We start from the raw sequence: 18,701 nt of genomic DNA, 5'->3' as shown, positions 1-18,701 counted from the left end.
ACTCTTTATTTATCACAGCTTATCACATAACCCTTTTCCTGAAAGAGTTACTCAGAATCTGACTGAGCTGATTAAAACAAATGAAAAAAATGGGTGTCTATTTGGGTGTAATGTTCCTTTAAAGACTGATTCCCCTGCAGCTTCGTCACTGCGCAGAACAGTTTGAACCAAAAAGCGGAGTGACCTTCCTCCGCTCTCAGTCTGACAGGGGCAGCACTGAAGCGATAAGCCGGTCTCAGCTCCCACCGTCAGCCGCACTTGCCTCAGAATGAACAACAACTTAGTCGGAGATGAAATCGGGTAAGAGCCATTTAATAACGCTTTCAAGTGTGAACGCCGTAGTAACGGACAGGTAGTCTGCTCTGCTCTGTGGTCAAGCTGTCATCCGACAGCTAACGCTAGCTAACAAGGCTAAGCTAACCATAGAAACTCGCTAGCCGAAAGACGCAAAGACGGGCAAAAAAAAAGTGAAAGTAGTAAGTGAAGTAGCTCCGCGGTTTATGGTGCCGTTAGCAAAATAGCACCGTTGGCTTCAGCGGTGTCACTTCGCTTTTCATTGGGACTCGTGAAAGTGCACTTAATTGTCTCAGTGTTGTTTTCATTTAGCTTGCAGCAGCTCAACTAGCATAGCTGCCGCTTGCCAGCGAAGCGAAACTCTCCTCTTCTCGACTCGGGCACAGTGCGAGGACATTTAGCGGGCACTGCCGGAGGATGGAGCATCCTCGTCCGCAGTGACCCTCCGCTTTTGTCACAGTCGCTGCATTTATGATGGCTGCGTTACAGCAGGGAGCCAGGCGACAAGATCGCCCAGCAAGTGTGGCACTGTAGTGCCTTTTAAAACTGCTGTTAAACTTCCAGCACCGGGTTCAGCGGTCCGCATGCAGCTGCAGAGCCAGAGCAGCCGCTCTCCTCTCCCCCTCTCCCACTGGAAACACTCGGGTTACAGTGGTGGAGGTTGGCTGCTGCAGCATCTGGAGTCCGCGCTCAGTCCTGTGTTAGCCCTCTGAACACCGTGGCTCTGTCCCGGAGTAACCTACGTGGCAGCAGGTTCATAAAAGACCTTTATTGCCGAGGTCATTACAGTGAGGACAGCCACGACCAGGGCTGGATCTGAACGGGTAAACGTGCAGGATATTTTTGCATGTTGCAAATAGAGACGGACCTATACATTTTTAATCAAGCTTATATATATTTATTTTTGGACATTTAAAACAATTATTTTATTCTGTTTATTCTGATTATTGTGTAAGTTTTTTTTTTTTTCCATTTACAATTTTCCAAAACATAGCGTTTGATCTCCTGTTTCATTTAATTCGTGCATTATTATATTTTTTATTAAAAGTATATTATTGGACTCCAGTGCAGACAAAAAATACAGATTGGCAAGACATGGTCTGTCAACAAAAAACAAAACAACCCCCCCCCCCCAAAACATTCAATATAATTTTCCTGTCATATTTAATCAGATCGAGGAGAAATTATAACTGTATTTAAAACCAAAAATATTGACAAAACAATCAACAACGGTAAAAAAAACCAAATCAGTATATTTCTTTTAAAACACATCTATTTCCATTAAGAAGCTCTCGCAATAAGTGGATTGTGGTGAATTTCCATTATGGGGATTTGTTCAGTAACTTTCAGAATACAAGCATGAATACAAACAGATGTCTGTATTTTCTACACATTTTCTCAAAGTGTACAGATGCAAACAAGAAAGGTGAAAGAATAGACAGAAAGCCCTGTCCGTTAACATTTATAAATAATAATAAAAGAAATGCATATAGTTAAATCTTTACAATTATTGCACAATGCACTAATGGTTTATCTTTGCTATAGTTGTGAAATTGTTAATCTTCACCTCCAGGACATAAGTGCTTTCAGACTTACCACTGGACAGACAGCATTTCATATAGCATCTGTTTTGCCTTTGTGTGAGACACTCTAATGATGCACAAGCGGTTATGTCTAACACGGACTCAGACTAATGATGAATGACTGACTGGTGGTACTTTGTCTATTGTTCCAAGGAAACTTTTTGTGGGTGGATTGGACTGGAGTACCACACAAGGTAAGTTACGCTTAAAAGGCTCAGAAACCTTATGCATAAACCAGTAATGATTTAATGAATAGAAATGTTTCTGGCTGTTGTCGTTTCATCTTTATCAGACTGGAGAATGTTTTCTTGTTCACTGACTTGTCAGGACCCTAAGTAATTAAACCATAACTTCAGGTCACATTTGGTTTGCACTTGAAATATTGGGTGCGTGGAGTAATATTTTGTTTTATTCAGGGAAAATAATCGTATGACTGTGCGGAGACGCACACAAATAGTGTTTTTGTGAAGCTTGGGGGATAATGTAAAATGTAAATGTGTCCTGTGGAAGGTCATGTTCGCAGCACTTGGTACTGAAGGTTGAAAGAGTCATATTGACATCAGTAAAATACTGATGTGTGTATTTTACTGATCTGTGTAACTTGCAGGTTACTTCCATTTCTGCCACACAGTCACCGTAATTACAGATGCTACCAAATGTTGTGTGACTAAATTTGTATATTATATTAATAAGTCATTGAATTGAGAGTGACAAATCCGGGTTATATATTACATTTATAAAATATCAAAAATCACTGTAGTGATAATGTATAAATATCATAATTTAAAGTAAACAAAATAGCTTATTCTCCTTTTTGCCATTTTATAGTCTGTGATGCTCAGTCGCACTGCCCTTGTGGTAGATCCCGCATGATAGATTAGGCCACATACATTCTCCTCTCATTTGGAGCTGCCCAGAGTAGGTCCAGTTCAGTTCATCTCATGCTTGGCTGGCCATTGTGTAACTTAGCACAAAGGTTTGTCTGTGAAATAGCGCTGTTAACAATAAGATCTTACCCACAGCACTGTGTTACTACTCTGTGCTTGTGTCCCTGGCGATGCCCTGGGGCTTCTCAACAATGAACGAAGCAATTTCGATAACTCCAGTGTGACTCCTCGTTTGTTCAAACTTGCACGCTTGTTTCAGTAGGCGTGTGCGGGCATTACAGTAGCTGGTTGCACATTTGTTGCCATTGAAGATGACAGTGGTCCAGTGCTATGTTTTTGTGAATGTCAATATGCGACATGAACACAGATGCAGTTCCCAAAATTCTAGCACATGTGCAGTTTTACATTCAGTCAGGTTTTGGTCCCAGTTACAGTTTTAGCTCAGGTTGGTGATAAGTTAAAAATCATTATGACGCTAAACCTGGGATTAACCTTGCATATTTGCCACATTATTGTATTAATTTTTTTGAAGCTCCTCTCTTACTTCATCTCTCTCCTCTCTCAGAGACACTTAGGAACTACTTCTCACAGTATGGGGAAGTAGTAGATTGTGTCATCATGAAGGACAAAACTACAAATCAGTCACGAGGCTTCGGCTTTGTTAAATTCAAAGACCCCAATTGTGTACGGACGGTGTTGGAGACAAAGCCACATAATCTTGATGGAAGAAATGTGAGTATTTTAAATCAAAGGACCAGAATAATCTGTCTGTCCTTTGTGCGAGGCAAATTAGTAACAGCATTTCATTATTAACAGTAAGTAGAAGTTATTCAAGGAGAAATACAAGTTTGAGTTGGGTCGCACCTTACTGCAGTCATTATTACAGATGTTTATTACCCAACAAGGTGTTCCTGTTCACAGTTAAATTAGTAACATTGACAGTTAAATCTAGATTGCTCAGAGATGAGAAACAAAGGTTTTATGAATGTTTGCCTCCTGTGTTTATTACAGGGTATAAACTCTTGCCACATTATGTCAATTAATACAGGCCATGACATGTGCTGATCTGTAGTATGAAACAATGAGCATTTGAAGGTACTTTTACTAAGAGAAAATGTTTTATTTCTCTCTGCTCTCAGATTGACCCTAAGCCATGCACCCCCAGGGGAATGCAGCCTGAAAAGTCTCGAACCAAAGAGGGCTGGGTAAGAGGAATCTGATTTCTTCTGGGAAGGCTAGGTATTTTTCCTGGACTACGGCTAAGGCCACTTTCAGATCAAGCTTTTCTCCTCTTGAGGTTGAGCTCAGGCTTCAGTTCAAGGGCTATGAGAAGACCTTGAGCTCATTCAAGTTTACTTTATTTTTAAATCAATAAAATGTATTTTATTTTACATATCAAGTGCATATGCTTTATACCTTTGATGTCATTTGAGGTCTTGTATATGCACATATATCATTTTAATTAGTCTCTATCTATTTGTGAGCTCAACCATACAACAGTATCAGCAGATAGCCTGTCTGTTTCACCTTGTTAAACACTGGAATTTTAAAAACACTTTTGCATTATCTTTTTTCAATTTTCACTTTTTTCTTTTTCTTTATGTTAATCTAGTTGTTCTAGCAAGTGTCTTATTTACAATTACATTTTTAAAAGCTTAAAAATTGAAGATACTATAATATAAATCATAGAAAATAGCTTTCAGCAGTGTAGTTTTTGTTAGGCTGAAATCCCTGCACCAACTATGGGTCGATCAGCAATGCCATCAAGCCCCTGCAGCTCTTTTATATTCATTTTGTTCCAAGCCAAGTGTTAAGTTATTGCTGTCAATAAAACATTTCTATAAGTCGCACAAATTGCTGTATGCACAGATTCTATATGTTGGAGGCTTTTATAAATGAGACCCTCCTCTTCCTCCTGGAATTTAAGTCGTACAGTTGGTACAGAATATTTTTTACTGACAAAGCAAAAGATATAATTGGTAAAATCATTGTCGCTGTAAGCAGCCTCTAGCATATATAGCAGGAGTGGAGTGCACAGCAGTGCTTACTGGATGAGAGTAAGTGGTGGAAGCAGTGTTCTCTGATCTGTGGAGACCAGTGTTTGCATTGACATGACATGTTAAGAATTATACCCCAGGGCAGGAGAAGAACCTAATTTCTTCTGCACTGTTTGAATAGATGATGGCTAACTGGCCCCCACCTAAAGCAATCCCTCACACACATTGATATCCATACACTCCGTTTTCTTTCAGAAGGGCAGCAAAGCTGATAGCAATAAATCAAAGAAGATATTTGTAGGTGGAATCCCCCATAACTGTGGCGAGCCTGAACTCCGGGACTATTTCAATAGATTTGGAGTGGTGAGTATTGTCAATTGCATGGCGCAAATCAGTTCATATTGTGATTACATTGCTTTAATGATATGACATTGAACAGGTTCAATACTACAGTGTGTTTTCTATTTTAGTGGGGTGTGGTAGGACAATGATATAATTGTCCAAATTAAGGCTTAATATTTAATTGGAATTTAGAAGGGAACCTGACTGGTTTTCTAAATGGAGCCACTGTTTCCCTTTGTCCCATTCAAGGTCACAGAGGTGGTAATGATCTATGATGCGGAGAAGCAGAGGCCCCGAGGTAAAAGCTGATCCCATTTTTTTCTCTCCATACCTTACCATCTTAAATCTCATGGCAGACTATTCTGGCCCAAAGAGAAAAAATCCATTCAATTAAAGCACTGTAACAATTAACAGGAATTGTCTGTATGACAAAGACACATGATAAACATAACGTATACAATGAAACACAAACACAGTCATTGCTGTGGGCATTATAGAGTATGAGGTGAAAAGATATCACAACATTCTTTTCTTAAACGTAATGGCAGTGCCTTTGGTTTATGCTAATTTGTTCAGTATTACGTGTAATAGCCTCACATTAAACAGTGGCAGGTGGTGTCTTTGCACTGTCTTTCATGACCTTGTGGGACATTGTCTCCCTGTTTCATACACACATTTCTACTCACTGCTACATTTTCCTGAAAATAAATCATTGTCCAGCCACTGTTACAGTTTTTCTAAACCCACTCTGATATAGTCACATCAGTGAATGATTTTCAAATTCTCAGTCATTTTCTGTTGCATGGCTTTTCAGTTAATTATGTAAAATGAAGAAATGTCTTATTCAGAATATGGGATGACGGTTATAAATGTCCATTATAATGCCTTCACTTAAATTAAACAACTTCAAATAGGGAAGAGACATACTAACTGAAGCATAGATAACACATTCTCCAAAATTCACAGTACTTTATCACAACATGCAACTGGCACATTGAGAGCCCGTTCACTATCTACAGACATTAATGTCTGATTATAATAAAATATTGTCAACATAACTACAATGAAAACATTTAAAATGTGGGCTCTTTCATAGTTTCGGACATGACAGTGACAGATGTTAATATCTCGCAGGAGTTTTATGCAAATAAGTCATAATTGTTTAATGTGTGCGTGACATGACAGCATGGATGGCTTCACCGGGAGTCAGACCCGCGCTACCAGCAGTGTTCTGGTCAGACTCGGTCTGCTGAGTTCCAGTCACACAGTTGCCTCATCTGCATCTGCATTTGTCCTACATAGCAACAATGCAGTGGTAACTGACCCTAAACATGTATTACTGCTACCATCAAAACACCACCCATTCTCTGTTGGGAGAAACCCAGAATAGTTTGTCATTGATATTTAACATGCTGTATCAACCATTACACAATTTTTAATAGTATAAATGATTTGTCATACTAAAACCATTAGACCTTGAACATTGGTGTAAGTTTTCTTTACCTTGATTTAGATGTACTCGATAGATTTATCTTAAACCGCATAGTGTGTGTTTTCCCATAATATGTAGAAAGTTAAGTATTTTTGTAAGTAAGCCCTTTCTATTTTTCTTTCTTCTGTCCCCCTTCTCTCTGTGAATGGTTTGATTGTGATTAACTGTCTCTTAAGATTTGTCTTTTCTCCTTTAGGTAATTGTGCATTGACTGGTAGCACAGAGGTACAGGCCAAACGTAAAAAAATACCCAGCTTTTTTTTTCACTTGATCAAAACGGGGTGTCCACAAAGTTGCATCAAACTATTAATTGGGCTATAAGCATAACCGTTTCTTCAGACCTTCACATTATTTGAACTATTTAAGTCTGTATTTCTAATCTTAGTATTTATTTTTGACGGAAAATAGACATCTAATTTTGACTTGAATTACACATGATTTTTTGGCCAGTCAGTTGTGTAAAATATTAAGAAATAGCTGAAATTGTATTGATTAATTTATTTTAAAATGTTTGCCATTTTTGCATAGAAACAAACATTTGGTAATACATTTTCTAATTATGTCCTAGTTCTATAACATAACCTGATTGGTAATTGGTTCATAGTTAGTTTTATTTGTATGCAGAATTATTTAGAGCCTGTCTGTTTCATTTATAGCTAATTTCTAGTTTGAGTAACAAGCCAGAGATTAATTTGTGTCTCCAAGCCATGTCTCTGTAACCGAGATGTGTCAAAATCTTTTATGTGTCAACTTTGAGCTTTGAATTTAGATCAAGGACGGGTCAATGACAGATGTTATTAATGGTGCCAGATCCTGAGGTTTGGGAAATGGTTGACTTGTTACTAGACGTCTCTAAAATCTCTGTTGTCTCACAGGATGTACAGTTGGATTGAGGTTAAGTCCCCAAGTAGAGACTTACACACAACCCAATTCTGCCACAGAGGAAAGTTAATCAAGTTGAAAGTAGATCACTGCAGCACGCGGTGGCCTGCTGCTAAAAGTTTTGTGACAGATAGAGTAGTTTACTTAACAGTTGGTGCAGCTGCTGGGCTTTACCTGTGTGTTGATGAATGTTGTGTATCCCCCTTTTGTAAAGTATTTAGCCAATTTGGCAACTTGTCACTTTGGGTAACCAGTTATGGCCTATATCTTTGTGTTATTGTTGAGAATTATTCTAATTGTCCATTTTAGGCTTATCCTGGCTGCCTCAAAAGTAAAATACTGAAATTGGGAAAGCTTGGAGAAAGCTTTAGGCATTCTACAGTTTATGTTTCTTCATATTTTTGTGATGCATTAACAATGGCTGTTGCGAGTGTGTGCTCCAAAGCAATTTACCAAGGGACAGATCAAGGTGGGGTTTGGATGAAACAGCATGAAGTAACACTATGTAGTACTGGTTCAATTGGCATTTATCAGTGTTGGAGGATGAACGAGAATTTAATTGCAATTGAAGTGATGCATTTCTCTTTGAATCAAATGCTACACCTGTGATTCTGCATGTTTAGCAGGTAAACACTCTTGTACACTCTTGTTATCTTTACAAAATATTTCTCTGCGCAGTAAAGAGAAGTTTCCCTCAATTCCCCAGGCTTTAGTCTTGGATTTGTGTTGTTCTGCAAGTCTGCGACATCATCCGAACCCCAGGAGCCTCTTGCTCAGTCTTGACGGATCCTCACTCTGCTGGAGCCCAATACTGTTCTCCATCTTGTGTTGTCACAACCCCCTGCTACCTTGATTCACTCTTGGTCGTTGGCTAGGTTTTGGATTTATTACTTTCGAGGCCGAACAATCAGTGGACCAGGCTGTCAACATGCATTTTCACGACATCATGGGCAAAAAAGTGTGTAGTTGTAGTTTTATTTTACCCTTAATATCAAACAGAGGCTTGGGCGACAGAAAGAATTGTACTATTAAGCTGTTTTGACTTTTCCAAGGGATTTTCAGTACTGACTGAAAAAACATATAGTAGAAATGAACATTTAAGATGGTAAAAATGATAATAATCAGGCTTTTATCTGCACTATTAGTTTCATAGTTTTTATGTAACTCATCCTCAATAAATGCCATTATATTACAGTTTCAATTGTCGCCCAAGGCTTTGTTTCAACTGACCACTCCTTTAGGATGTTGTTAGTGTAATAGTACTCAAAGCATTGCAGTTCTACTTTATTGTGGCCTTTTATGTCCCAATGAAGTGAAAATGAAATAAAATATAAAATTATGCTGATAATATACTACAAATCACCTAAAGGATTGGTCCATTCTCTCCTGTTTCTTTTGTTTTCTGATGTTTTGTTTTCAGGTCACTTACACATCAACATGCATATATTTTATTATTTTTTTTAAAGTTAAAGAAAAAAAAAAACTCAGTGACCTCAGTTTAAGAATCTCCATACTGTGTCCCCTAGTTTTCCCGACAAAAAAAATCAAAAGGGTGTCAGTAAAATGCTCCTTAAGATGAGACATTAGCCTCACAGTTGCAGCTTCAATTCATTTAGAGTTTACTTTAACTCGGTGTATGCACCAGATGGATGTGGTTTACAGCTCAAAGACAATCCAGACGATGTCATATACGCTGTCCGTCTGGAAATAAACAACAAAAACAAATAAGGAAACAAAAAAAACAATGGTGTAGTATTTAAGCAAACTTCATAAACTTCGAGCATCTTTTCTACTCTTCTGATGTGTGACAAACACCACACACCTGCCTCCTCAGCTGAACAAACCAAACCAAAGGCTCATTGCATATAGAGTTTTCTTGGACATGCTCATTAATTAACAAACCCCAAATTTTCCCTAGTAATGATAGTTTACAATTGGCAACTTTTAAACTAAAATACTGAGATACCCAAAGAAAGAGTTTCCATTTCGACAGTGTAGTAATTTATGGGCATAAGAATATGATCTTAGTCAAACACAGAGTACTTATTCCCACTCTGTCAAATAATGTACTGTATATCCTTTGACATTTAAGTATCAGAAATATTTTATGGTCAGTCTGCCATACATGACACACCGTGATGACCCTTATAATTTATTATTAATCTTGGGTTTTATTTTAAGTAGTGTCCATATTTGGTGGTGATTGTTGTGGCTTTTCCTCACATCCATGATCGTTCTGCTGCATTTCAGTGATTTTTCTTAATGGAGCTTGAAGTTCTTGTATTGGTGCTAATGATCACAATCTGTTCTTTTATTTGAGAGTGGACAGTTTGAGATGACAAGCTTGTCAGATTGCAATCCCACTTCCTTGGTAAATGATTCAGTCTAACCTGTGTGTTCTCCGATGGTATCCCTCCTTCTTGACTTTGTCCTGGTTTTCAGCAAGAAACAAGGCTTGACTTAATCCATTGTTCTTGACTTGACATTACCTTACACTGGGATTTGAGGGAGCCTTGGAGATATGAGTTACAAAATTAGAAATTGGAGCACATCAAACTGTGGAACAAATCCCAGCTCTGCTGTTGGGGACCGTACAGAAGTCATGGTATCCATCACTCGTAGCTGTGATGCCCACGGGAGAACATGCGCAGGTTGCTGCCGGCGGCAGCGAGGCCACTGCCGGAAACATGTGCATGTAATTAGGTCGACAGAGAAGGAAGAGGAGGCTTGGGGAAGGTGGCAACACCTTAACGCAGGGAGGAATTTGCAATCCGTTTTCCTCCTGCAAGGTGACCCCAATAACTCAACCGCTCATTCTATTTCTGGTAGGCTCCCCCTTAGTCTCAGCCTGTTTCCTTGCTCTGGTTAACTGCTGGTAGCTTTGCCTAGTTACAGACAAGAAAGTTTTTATAGTGGGGCAATACCTTAAAGTCTCACTCAAGGCATCAAACTTTTTAATTGGATGCTACAGTATTATTTATAAAGGAGGGAATGATTAAAGTCAATTTCTGAGCAGAATTAAATCAACAGTGTAAGATGGTTCATTTGAGTGCCACATTTTTTAATGTGTGTATATTATAAAAGAAACATGAGGTCATCATGCTGACTTTGGAGGCAATGTGCTCAATTTAACATTATATCACATTTTAAATTCGAATTTTTTCATTTTTGACACAGTATGAAGATTCATTTTTACATTTCAAATACAGTTCATTTGTTCTATCTGCATGTTTACTTTATGTTCTGTCAGAACTTAGATACAAATTCCTTTCTACAACACCTTCCCTTCAAAAACATAATATTCCAAATACAATTTTAAAAAGTATATGTTCTTTATAAGATTAGCAGGAAAAAGGTAAGTTATGTCCTTCCATTAGATGTCTTAATCATATACAGGGCAGACTATTTGAGTAAACAATCTATGTCTCTCAGGTACATCCTAAGAAGCTGAAATCTATATAAAAAAGCTTTATCATTTACATGTGCTGTCTTTGCAATATGATTTCATTAACCCTAAAATGCTAAATAATAGGTACCTGAGACACATAGCTGTGCATTTCCTCTGGTTACACAGTAATGTTAACTAATTTAGTTGTCCCACATTACTCTTATAAACATAAAGTGATACAGTTCAACCTGGCCCAAACTATTAAGTTTCAGTATCAGAGGTAGGGCAGGTCTGTCTAGGTGAGGGACGTCAGGATCCTGCACTGGTGTTGCCAAATGTGTCCTCCTTGTCCTTTGTCCAGGTGGAAGTAAAGAAGGCTGAGCCTCGTGACAACAAAGCTCCTGGCCAGCTTGGCCCTGGCCAGTGGGCACCCAGGGGCATCTTGAGTGCAGCTAATGGTTGGACAGCACAGCCTGCCCAGGGCTGGCAACAGGCTTACGGGCCACAGGGTGAGTGGGAACAAGTCCCAGAGCAGAGCAGAGGGTGTGAGGCTTTCTGTTCAGAAGAAAGCCTAGTAAAGACATTTGAAAATGTGTTTAATCCTCTGTTCTGACATGAACCTTGTTCATGGTTGTTACTGCTTACATTGTTTGAATGTTATATTGAATTATGTGATTATGTGTTTGGCACTCAATCCATTTTTTTTTTTACTTTTTACAGGAGTATGGGTGTCAACTACTGGACAACCTATAGGTAATGCATTTGCCCACACACAAAGCATATTTAGTATTTCCAGTCCAGTGTGTTTTTTGTTTAGCAGTGCATTGATCACATTGCAGATAGACATGTGCTTACCATGTGATTGTGGTCTTATCTTGAAATTCTTGTGTAGAGGAAAAAAGTCTGCAATGAGTGAGGCCAATACGCCGATGACAGTTAACAGCACGTGTTATCACTGATTCATAATGGCTGAGGCTGCTGATAATATTCTGCTCGAGACAGATGGCAGCGTTGAATGTATTCCGGCCTCCCTCTGCTATTGGTCAGGCTCAGTTTCATATCCCCACCTCCGGGTCAACCTGCAGGACTTGCTGCAGTATCAGCACCATACTCACTCAAACTGTACCTTCTGTACCGCTAGGTGCCAGATAGTGTCCTGTGAATTAAATTCTTCGAAACCATTTGCGATCTTGTCGTTGACAGCTGTTCTGTAAGACCGAACTAATGCAATTCAGATGTAGTGTTTGCTTTGTGCCTGTCATACAAGCCTGTGGGGGCAGTGTTATGATCTGGGGCTACGCCAGGTGGTCAGGGGTAGGTTGAGCAACATTTAGTTTCCAAAAATTAGGTCAGCCAGGTTTTTCAGCATACATTTCATGATCACAGTGTCGGGATGCACCACTTATGTACGAGAAAGGACTGAACACAGCTTAAATATTAGCAAGCTGTCAATGAGTTTAAATTTGATTATTTTAAAAGTGCATAGGTTTCTTGTGTTTTCTTAATGTGTTCCAATAAAGTGATGGAAGCATAATTAGCATTACCAAAACAACAAATCTAATGGTGGCCTGAACTGATATTTATTTTACACATGTCTAACAAATGGTTCTGTTCTCTGTTGGTGCAGCCGGATATGGACCTGCATTGACTGCAGGCCGGGGAACACCCACACAGCCTCCATCACCTTTCAACGCGTTCCTGGTCACAACACCCGCAGGTGGCTTTGCTGCACCTCAGGGCTACCCTCAACAGGGCTACAGCACAGCACCTCATTTTGGTCAGTAGTACAGGACACACTCACTCATCACACTATGGCATTTAGTTGACATTACTACAGAGTGAGAGTCAGATGACATGTGTAAGGATACACTGTGATTGAGGCAACATATAATAAGTTTTGCCTTTTCTTTGGAAATGTCAAATGTTTTAGTTGAGTCAGAGTCAGGTTTTCCTGGCAGCTTTGCTGTTGTAGTGGTCAGGGAGGAACCTTCATCTTATCAGACATGGACAGATGCTGTGTGAGCTGCATGAAATGCTACCGAAAAGGCTGCGGGGAGGATTTTCAACTTGCTCCAATTAGTTGTCACCAGGCCAAGCTACTGTATTGCATCATGAACAATATATCATTAAAAATATTTAAATAAAATATAACAAATGCCCCGAGCAGATGACAAATTAATCTCATAGGTGCTACATTTGGTTTGGTTAAACAACTTTTATTCATGCAGACTAAAACCAGTTCATTTGTTGGTGAAACTGATCAATATCTTGACTTGTAATAGTTCTCCTCTGTTATAGTATAGTTAACTGTATTTTTTTTTTCGAACAAAATGGTCATTATTGGTGACAGGAGTTGTCTTATTATCCAGCAGGTTACAGTTTTGGCACACCCCAAGCAGACCAGTATGCTCAACAGGTTCCTCCTCCACCCAACACTCCAGGAACTGCACCTCTGGGCTTTGCCCCCGCCACCACACCAACTCAGGACTTGAGCAAAGCTCCCGCTGGGCAGCCTGACTTCTCTTATAGCCAGTATGGTAAGAAAAGCCTTGTGCATCAAGAAGTTTGCTGCCCTTTTCTCTCCCATTTAAATCAGCTCTCTGCCTTGTCCATCTCCCTTGGTATTAATGGTTTCAAGTACAGTCCATTTAAGTTCATATTTACAATCCTAAAACAAGCTGGGCTTGCTCATGGTTCCATTTAGCTTGAACAGCTACACATGCATACATGCTTTTTGCATACATGAACCTCCCTGGCTCTACCTGAAGATGCTGCTCAGATTTGACCACATCCAGGAGTCTTCAGCAGGCATATCTGTCAAGTGTTTCCAGTTGGGCTGTGGATAGGTAAAACATTGGTAGGTTGGAATTAGATCATCCTGCCTTGCAGTGTTTTATGTTTTGTTTTGCATTCTTATTACAATTTGTTTTTTTAGGGGGTTGCAACCTTCTCCTGACAGACTGTACCTGACATTTGACTTGATTCAAATACTCCTCCCTCTCTTCTTCCCTGTGTGCGACTTTGCTGGTTTCTTTTCCTTGACTTGGTACAATCGCCATAGAAGAGCACCAGCATGATAGTGTTGTGTTTGTGAAACCTTTTTTGGGAGTAGGCATGTCCAACCTGCCAAGCTACCTATCAAAATGTTTTAACATTTTCATCACAATTTCTCGCAGCTTTGCATGTTCTTTTTGCGCTGATTGTAGGAACAGATATTAGAGCTTTGTGCAAGTCATTTTGATATAAATGTAGATAATGATTGATGTGCCTCATTATTTTCTATAAGTTACATGCTGTATTTACGGGTAGAGATCATGCTAGGAGCGCAAATGGAGGCTGAAGGTTTTTAGCTCTGAACCAGAACACAGATACAGGGATCCAGGGAAAAAGGAACAAGCTTTGTCTTCACCAACATTTCGCCCTTTCAGCGACATAATCACACTTTCAGGCAAGAATCAAATACTCATTGAATAGCTACATGCAGTTTTTTTTGGCTGGCTAGTATTTTTCTCCTGACTTTGCTTAAAGCAGCTTCACACTGCTGGATCTATAGTCACATGATCACTGTCAGTCATGACAGGTGCCCCTTTTGTAAGGTGCTATCTGCCATCCAGCTTTTTGTCTTTAGGTAGAAAAGACAGCAGGGAGTCACGATGGTTATGTGAAATGAGCAGAAAATCAGAAATACTAATGTTCTAATCCAATCTCACATCCCAACAATAAAGTTCCGACACAGTTATTTAAAGTTAGCAAATGGTTGATGTTGGATAAGGTGATGTGAGGTAATCCTTTATTAGTCTTCCCTTGGGGGATATTTATTAAGGCAAATTAGGTGAGTTTGTATTCAGTCAAGGTTCAGTTTGGCTGTCAGGAGTGGGTTATGTTGAGAGTAAGGATTAAAACCTCTGGTTTCATATGTAATTTAGTAAATTATTAACAAACCATTTTCTGATGCATACCATATATATTTAGATGATTCCCATCTCTCCATGCACAGACAAAATTTTAATATAGTACACCATGAAACTTATGAACCTATTTCGTTGTGGGATTTTTGTCAAAATCCCTCAGTGAATGGAAGAACAATTAGGAAATGTAAGAAATGACTGCTAAGCAACTATCTTTGATAATGTTTGTTAATTGTTTCCTAACCTACTATTTTTGTGCTGGTTTTAAGAAGAAAGATCACTAATGGAGTACATGTGGCAACTTTTGGATGTTTAAATGCCATTTAATGGCCCTAAGTTATTTTGCTGCTCCTTTTGATGTCACGCTACTCAGAGAACTATAGACCTGTGCCTTTCTAAGAAACGACTCACAACAATGCTATGTGATAAAAGGATAAATCTGGCATTATGCCCATCTGAAAGATGTTTCAAGATAATTGCCACACCGTGCTGAAATGAAAGACAAGTTGTTGTGGGTTGTGAGATCTGAGCTGAATCCAAAAATTTATGGTATGCATTGGAAGATATCAGTGACATGTATTCAAGACATATTTGGCGCATTACAACATGCAGAACTTCTGGCGTTGTTCTAGTTCGCATTTCCTAGTCTCCTCATAATATTGTGGGGTGGGAAAACACATTTATCACATTATTGAAATCTTAGCATGTGCACATTTCATTAGATTTCCTGAGACCAGGCTGGCATGATTAAAAGGTTAGGTGTGCTAGCAGATAGCTCACGCACTCACCCTCCATTTTGTTTTGACGTTCCAGATGATGCTGAGCAGCGGTGCCTCACCAAGCATAGTGCAGCCCGAGTAACCTAGTATATTCCCACCCTGTTAGCTCAGTAAGGGGGGACTATTTAAAGTAGTTGGCCAGCAGCATCTGGGTTCAGTCAACCTGGTCTCCTCATCTCATTGATAGGCTTGGGTAACTACCCACAGGACCCCTCTGCCTACGGACCAACGCGTCCTTCTCACAGTTATGGTCAGGATGAGCAGGGAGGATATAGTGCAGGTAGGTGCCAGCATTGTCTTCTCCACCCACAAAAGTAGCTTTTGTTCAATACTGTAGTGTTTATAGAGCAGCAGCCTGGTACTGCATCTTTATTTTTTTTTGCTCTATGTTTAGTATTTTGCATGTACATTTTGCATGTACATACAAATGACTTGTCTGTACTCTTGCGTAGTAGAAACACAGCCCCTCTCTCTTTTTGCTGAGTCAATTTGAATGCTGTTTACATAGAAATTGGGCGTTTTAACCTCTAAGCATGTTATTCATCTTCCTCAGGGGCTGTAGCTTTACTATACAAAAAATGACCACATCCTCCTTTCTTGTTTTACTCACTCTGTCTGCATTGCTTTGCTGATTATAAAAGGATGATCTAATTGTCAGAAATTGTGTTCATGGTTCAGTTGTCTCTATGCATCAACGGTCCAATCACCCGTTGTTGTTTTCCTCATGTACTGTCTCCACATTGTAGCTGAAGGGGTGAGAAAGGAAAGAAGATTTAAAGGACACAATGCCAGTAAATTTTCAGCTTCTCACAGATTCGTCTGTCTGATGCTCCTGTGGGGACTGTTCCCCGTTATCAGACTTTGAGCTCTCAAAAAGACATGTTTTTCTTTCAAAATGTCTCCCTTTTCTCTCTCTTTTAGTTATGTATGACTTTCTGTGATCCTATATTTATGCTGACATGTCAAAAAAGGGTCTGTTGCTACCAGGGTTTTACCAGGGCAGGGAAAGAACCATTCACTTGTAAAATGCTGTAAAGATTTAGCTGCAGCTTGGTTTTGCAATGCTGCATTAAAGCAGCATTTTTCTTCCCATTTTATCCCAGATAAGTTTCCCTCCCTGGTGTCCCTTGTCTTTTTGCACTGAGGTGGTGCCATCTAGTGTCTAAGTAGTACAACACTGTGCTTTTTGCACAGATTAAAACCTTGACTTATAGGTTTAAATACAAATTGTACCATAATGGTACTATTCTGATATGCAACAGTGCAGTGAACGGTCACTGATGGAGTACGAGAGTAGAAATCCACCACAAACCATGCAAGACTTGATGGAAAATCAGCTGAACAAAAATAGACATTAACCTTCAGCCCATTTTATTGTTTTATGTTGAACCTTTATTCAAAGTGAAATTAATTTATAATTATATGACCATATAATTACTTGAAATGACATGTTAACAGGAACAAAGACAAAATTTGTGTTGAATAATCTTTTGATATTTCGTTTAGAATTTGATTAGAAAGTGATCAATGACAAGTTCTCACGGCACAAGGGAAATTCTCTTTTTACAATGACAAACGGAAGAAATAAATCCCAATTACTTCAGGGTCTGTGTTATGTTTATAGATCCAGGGGCAAAATGGTAACAGAGTATTGTGATAACAGTAATATTTGAATTTCACATAGATGGATGTCACACTGTGTACTTTCAGCTGCATCACAATTAAGATTCATTAAAAAAATAAAACTGCATCACCTGCAAATAACAACAAATGTACTTTTCATCATGTACCAGTGGAAGGGTAGGTGGTGGATTTTTCCTCTACTTCAAACTTGTGAGAATTTGACACTAAGCATGTCATGAAAATCCATATTCTAGAGTAAGACTTCTCCTTAAATGATGTCTGGTGACTCTGACATTAAAACCCTTCTTCTCTCCATCCACCTCTCTCTCTGTTTGTCCACCATCAGGGTACGGCCAAGAACTAACAGCCTTCGGCCACAGCTTCGCTGATCCCAGCCAGCCGACGGCTTCGTACGGGCCACCAACAGCACAGCCCGCCGCTGCACCGCAGTCTGCCGCCACTGCATTTGGCAGAGGGCAGAATCACAACGTACAGGGCTTCCACCCATATCGACGCTGACTGCCACTTCTGGCCATTGGCGCTGTGTAAAATTGAATAACAAAAAACAAAAAAAGAAGTCAGGGAAATGTTTGTTTTTTGCGAAAAAGCAAAACGAGTTCTGGATCGTTCTATGGGATTGTTGTTGAATACACGCAGTTTGTGAAACCGGAACCTTTATGAAAGCAGGGATTCCGGTAAATCCAATGGGGTGTAATGACCCCCACCCTTTTTTTGCCTAACTTAAAGGAACATTCAGCAGAAAGAAGCTTTTTACCCCCCCTCCCCACCTCTTACCCCATGTTTTGTAGTAGAACTCAACTACGTTGCAATAATTTTGATTGTCTGGTCAAACACTAGCACAGAGACTATGTAAAGAGACTTGCATATAAATATGTATATTTATGGTGGACACAAATGAAAACAGGGTCTCAAGTTTCCTCAGCTTTAAATTCTAGGGAAAAAATGTTTTTATTTTTCATTTGGTGAACTTTGTTTACTTTCTGAGCCTTTAAAGTTTGTTTAAAATGGAGAGTATGAATATATATATTATACACAAACTGTGCAATTTTTTAAAAAGAGAATTTTGTACTATAAATGTACACTTTGCTTGTTTTTTTATTTAAAGATGTAGACTTCCCTCAGGTTGCTGTTTTGGGTGCATTTTTGCACTTATGCAAAAGAAAAAAAAAGAAAAATAAATGTTTTATTGATACAATGCTTGTTATGGATGTTGGGTGAATTTGCTTCTGGTGTTTTAGTGGAAGGAGGGCTGTGAAAATCAGTTCTGTAATCAATCAGTCAGCTGTAAAACTACCATCTACAACAAATCAGCATCTCATCCAGGCTTTTACAATGACAGTTTTGGGACACAGAATGGCTTCTGGGTGGCTTATTTTTGCTTTAGGATCAACAATTCTATTTGCAGAGTTTAGTCTAGACTTATATTTTAAATAATTGACAGTGATTTATAGACCAAACATAACTCTTGGAAATGTAAGTTTTCAACACATTAGTTTGGACAGAAA

General features: G+C 39.1%; 1 protein-coding gene across 1 annotated transcript; it reads left to right on the top strand.

The window, feature by feature from the left end:
- Positions 1-268: 268 nt before the first annotated feature.
- On the top strand, positions 269-18,078 carry dazap1 (DAZ associated protein 1; the record flags this gene model as incomplete). The annotated part of the gene is made up of 11 exons (XM_083888075.1): positions 269-300; positions 2,031-2,071; positions 3,330-3,496; positions 3,904-3,969; positions 5,017-5,124; positions 5,353-5,401; positions 8,353-8,435; positions 11,227-11,410; positions 12,493-12,649; positions 13,245-13,402; positions 17,522-18,078. 11 exons carry the CDS (start codon positions 269-271, stop codon positions 17,692-17,694), a joined length of 1,218 nt encoding a protein of 405 aa, XP_083744201.1. The 3' UTR covers positions 17,695-18,078.
- Between the last annotated feature and the right edge of the window lie 623 nt (positions 18,079-18,701).

This window comes from Microchirus variegatus, assembly GCF_963457635.1.
Source record: "Microchirus variegatus genome assembly, chromosome: 4".
NCBI classification, from domain to species: domain Eukaryota; kingdom Metazoa; phylum Chordata; class Actinopteri; order Pleuronectiformes; family Soleidae; genus Microchirus; species Microchirus variegatus.
The sequence above is the reverse complement of the archived record's forward strand: the minus strand, read 5'-3'. Positions and strand labels throughout refer to the sequence as shown.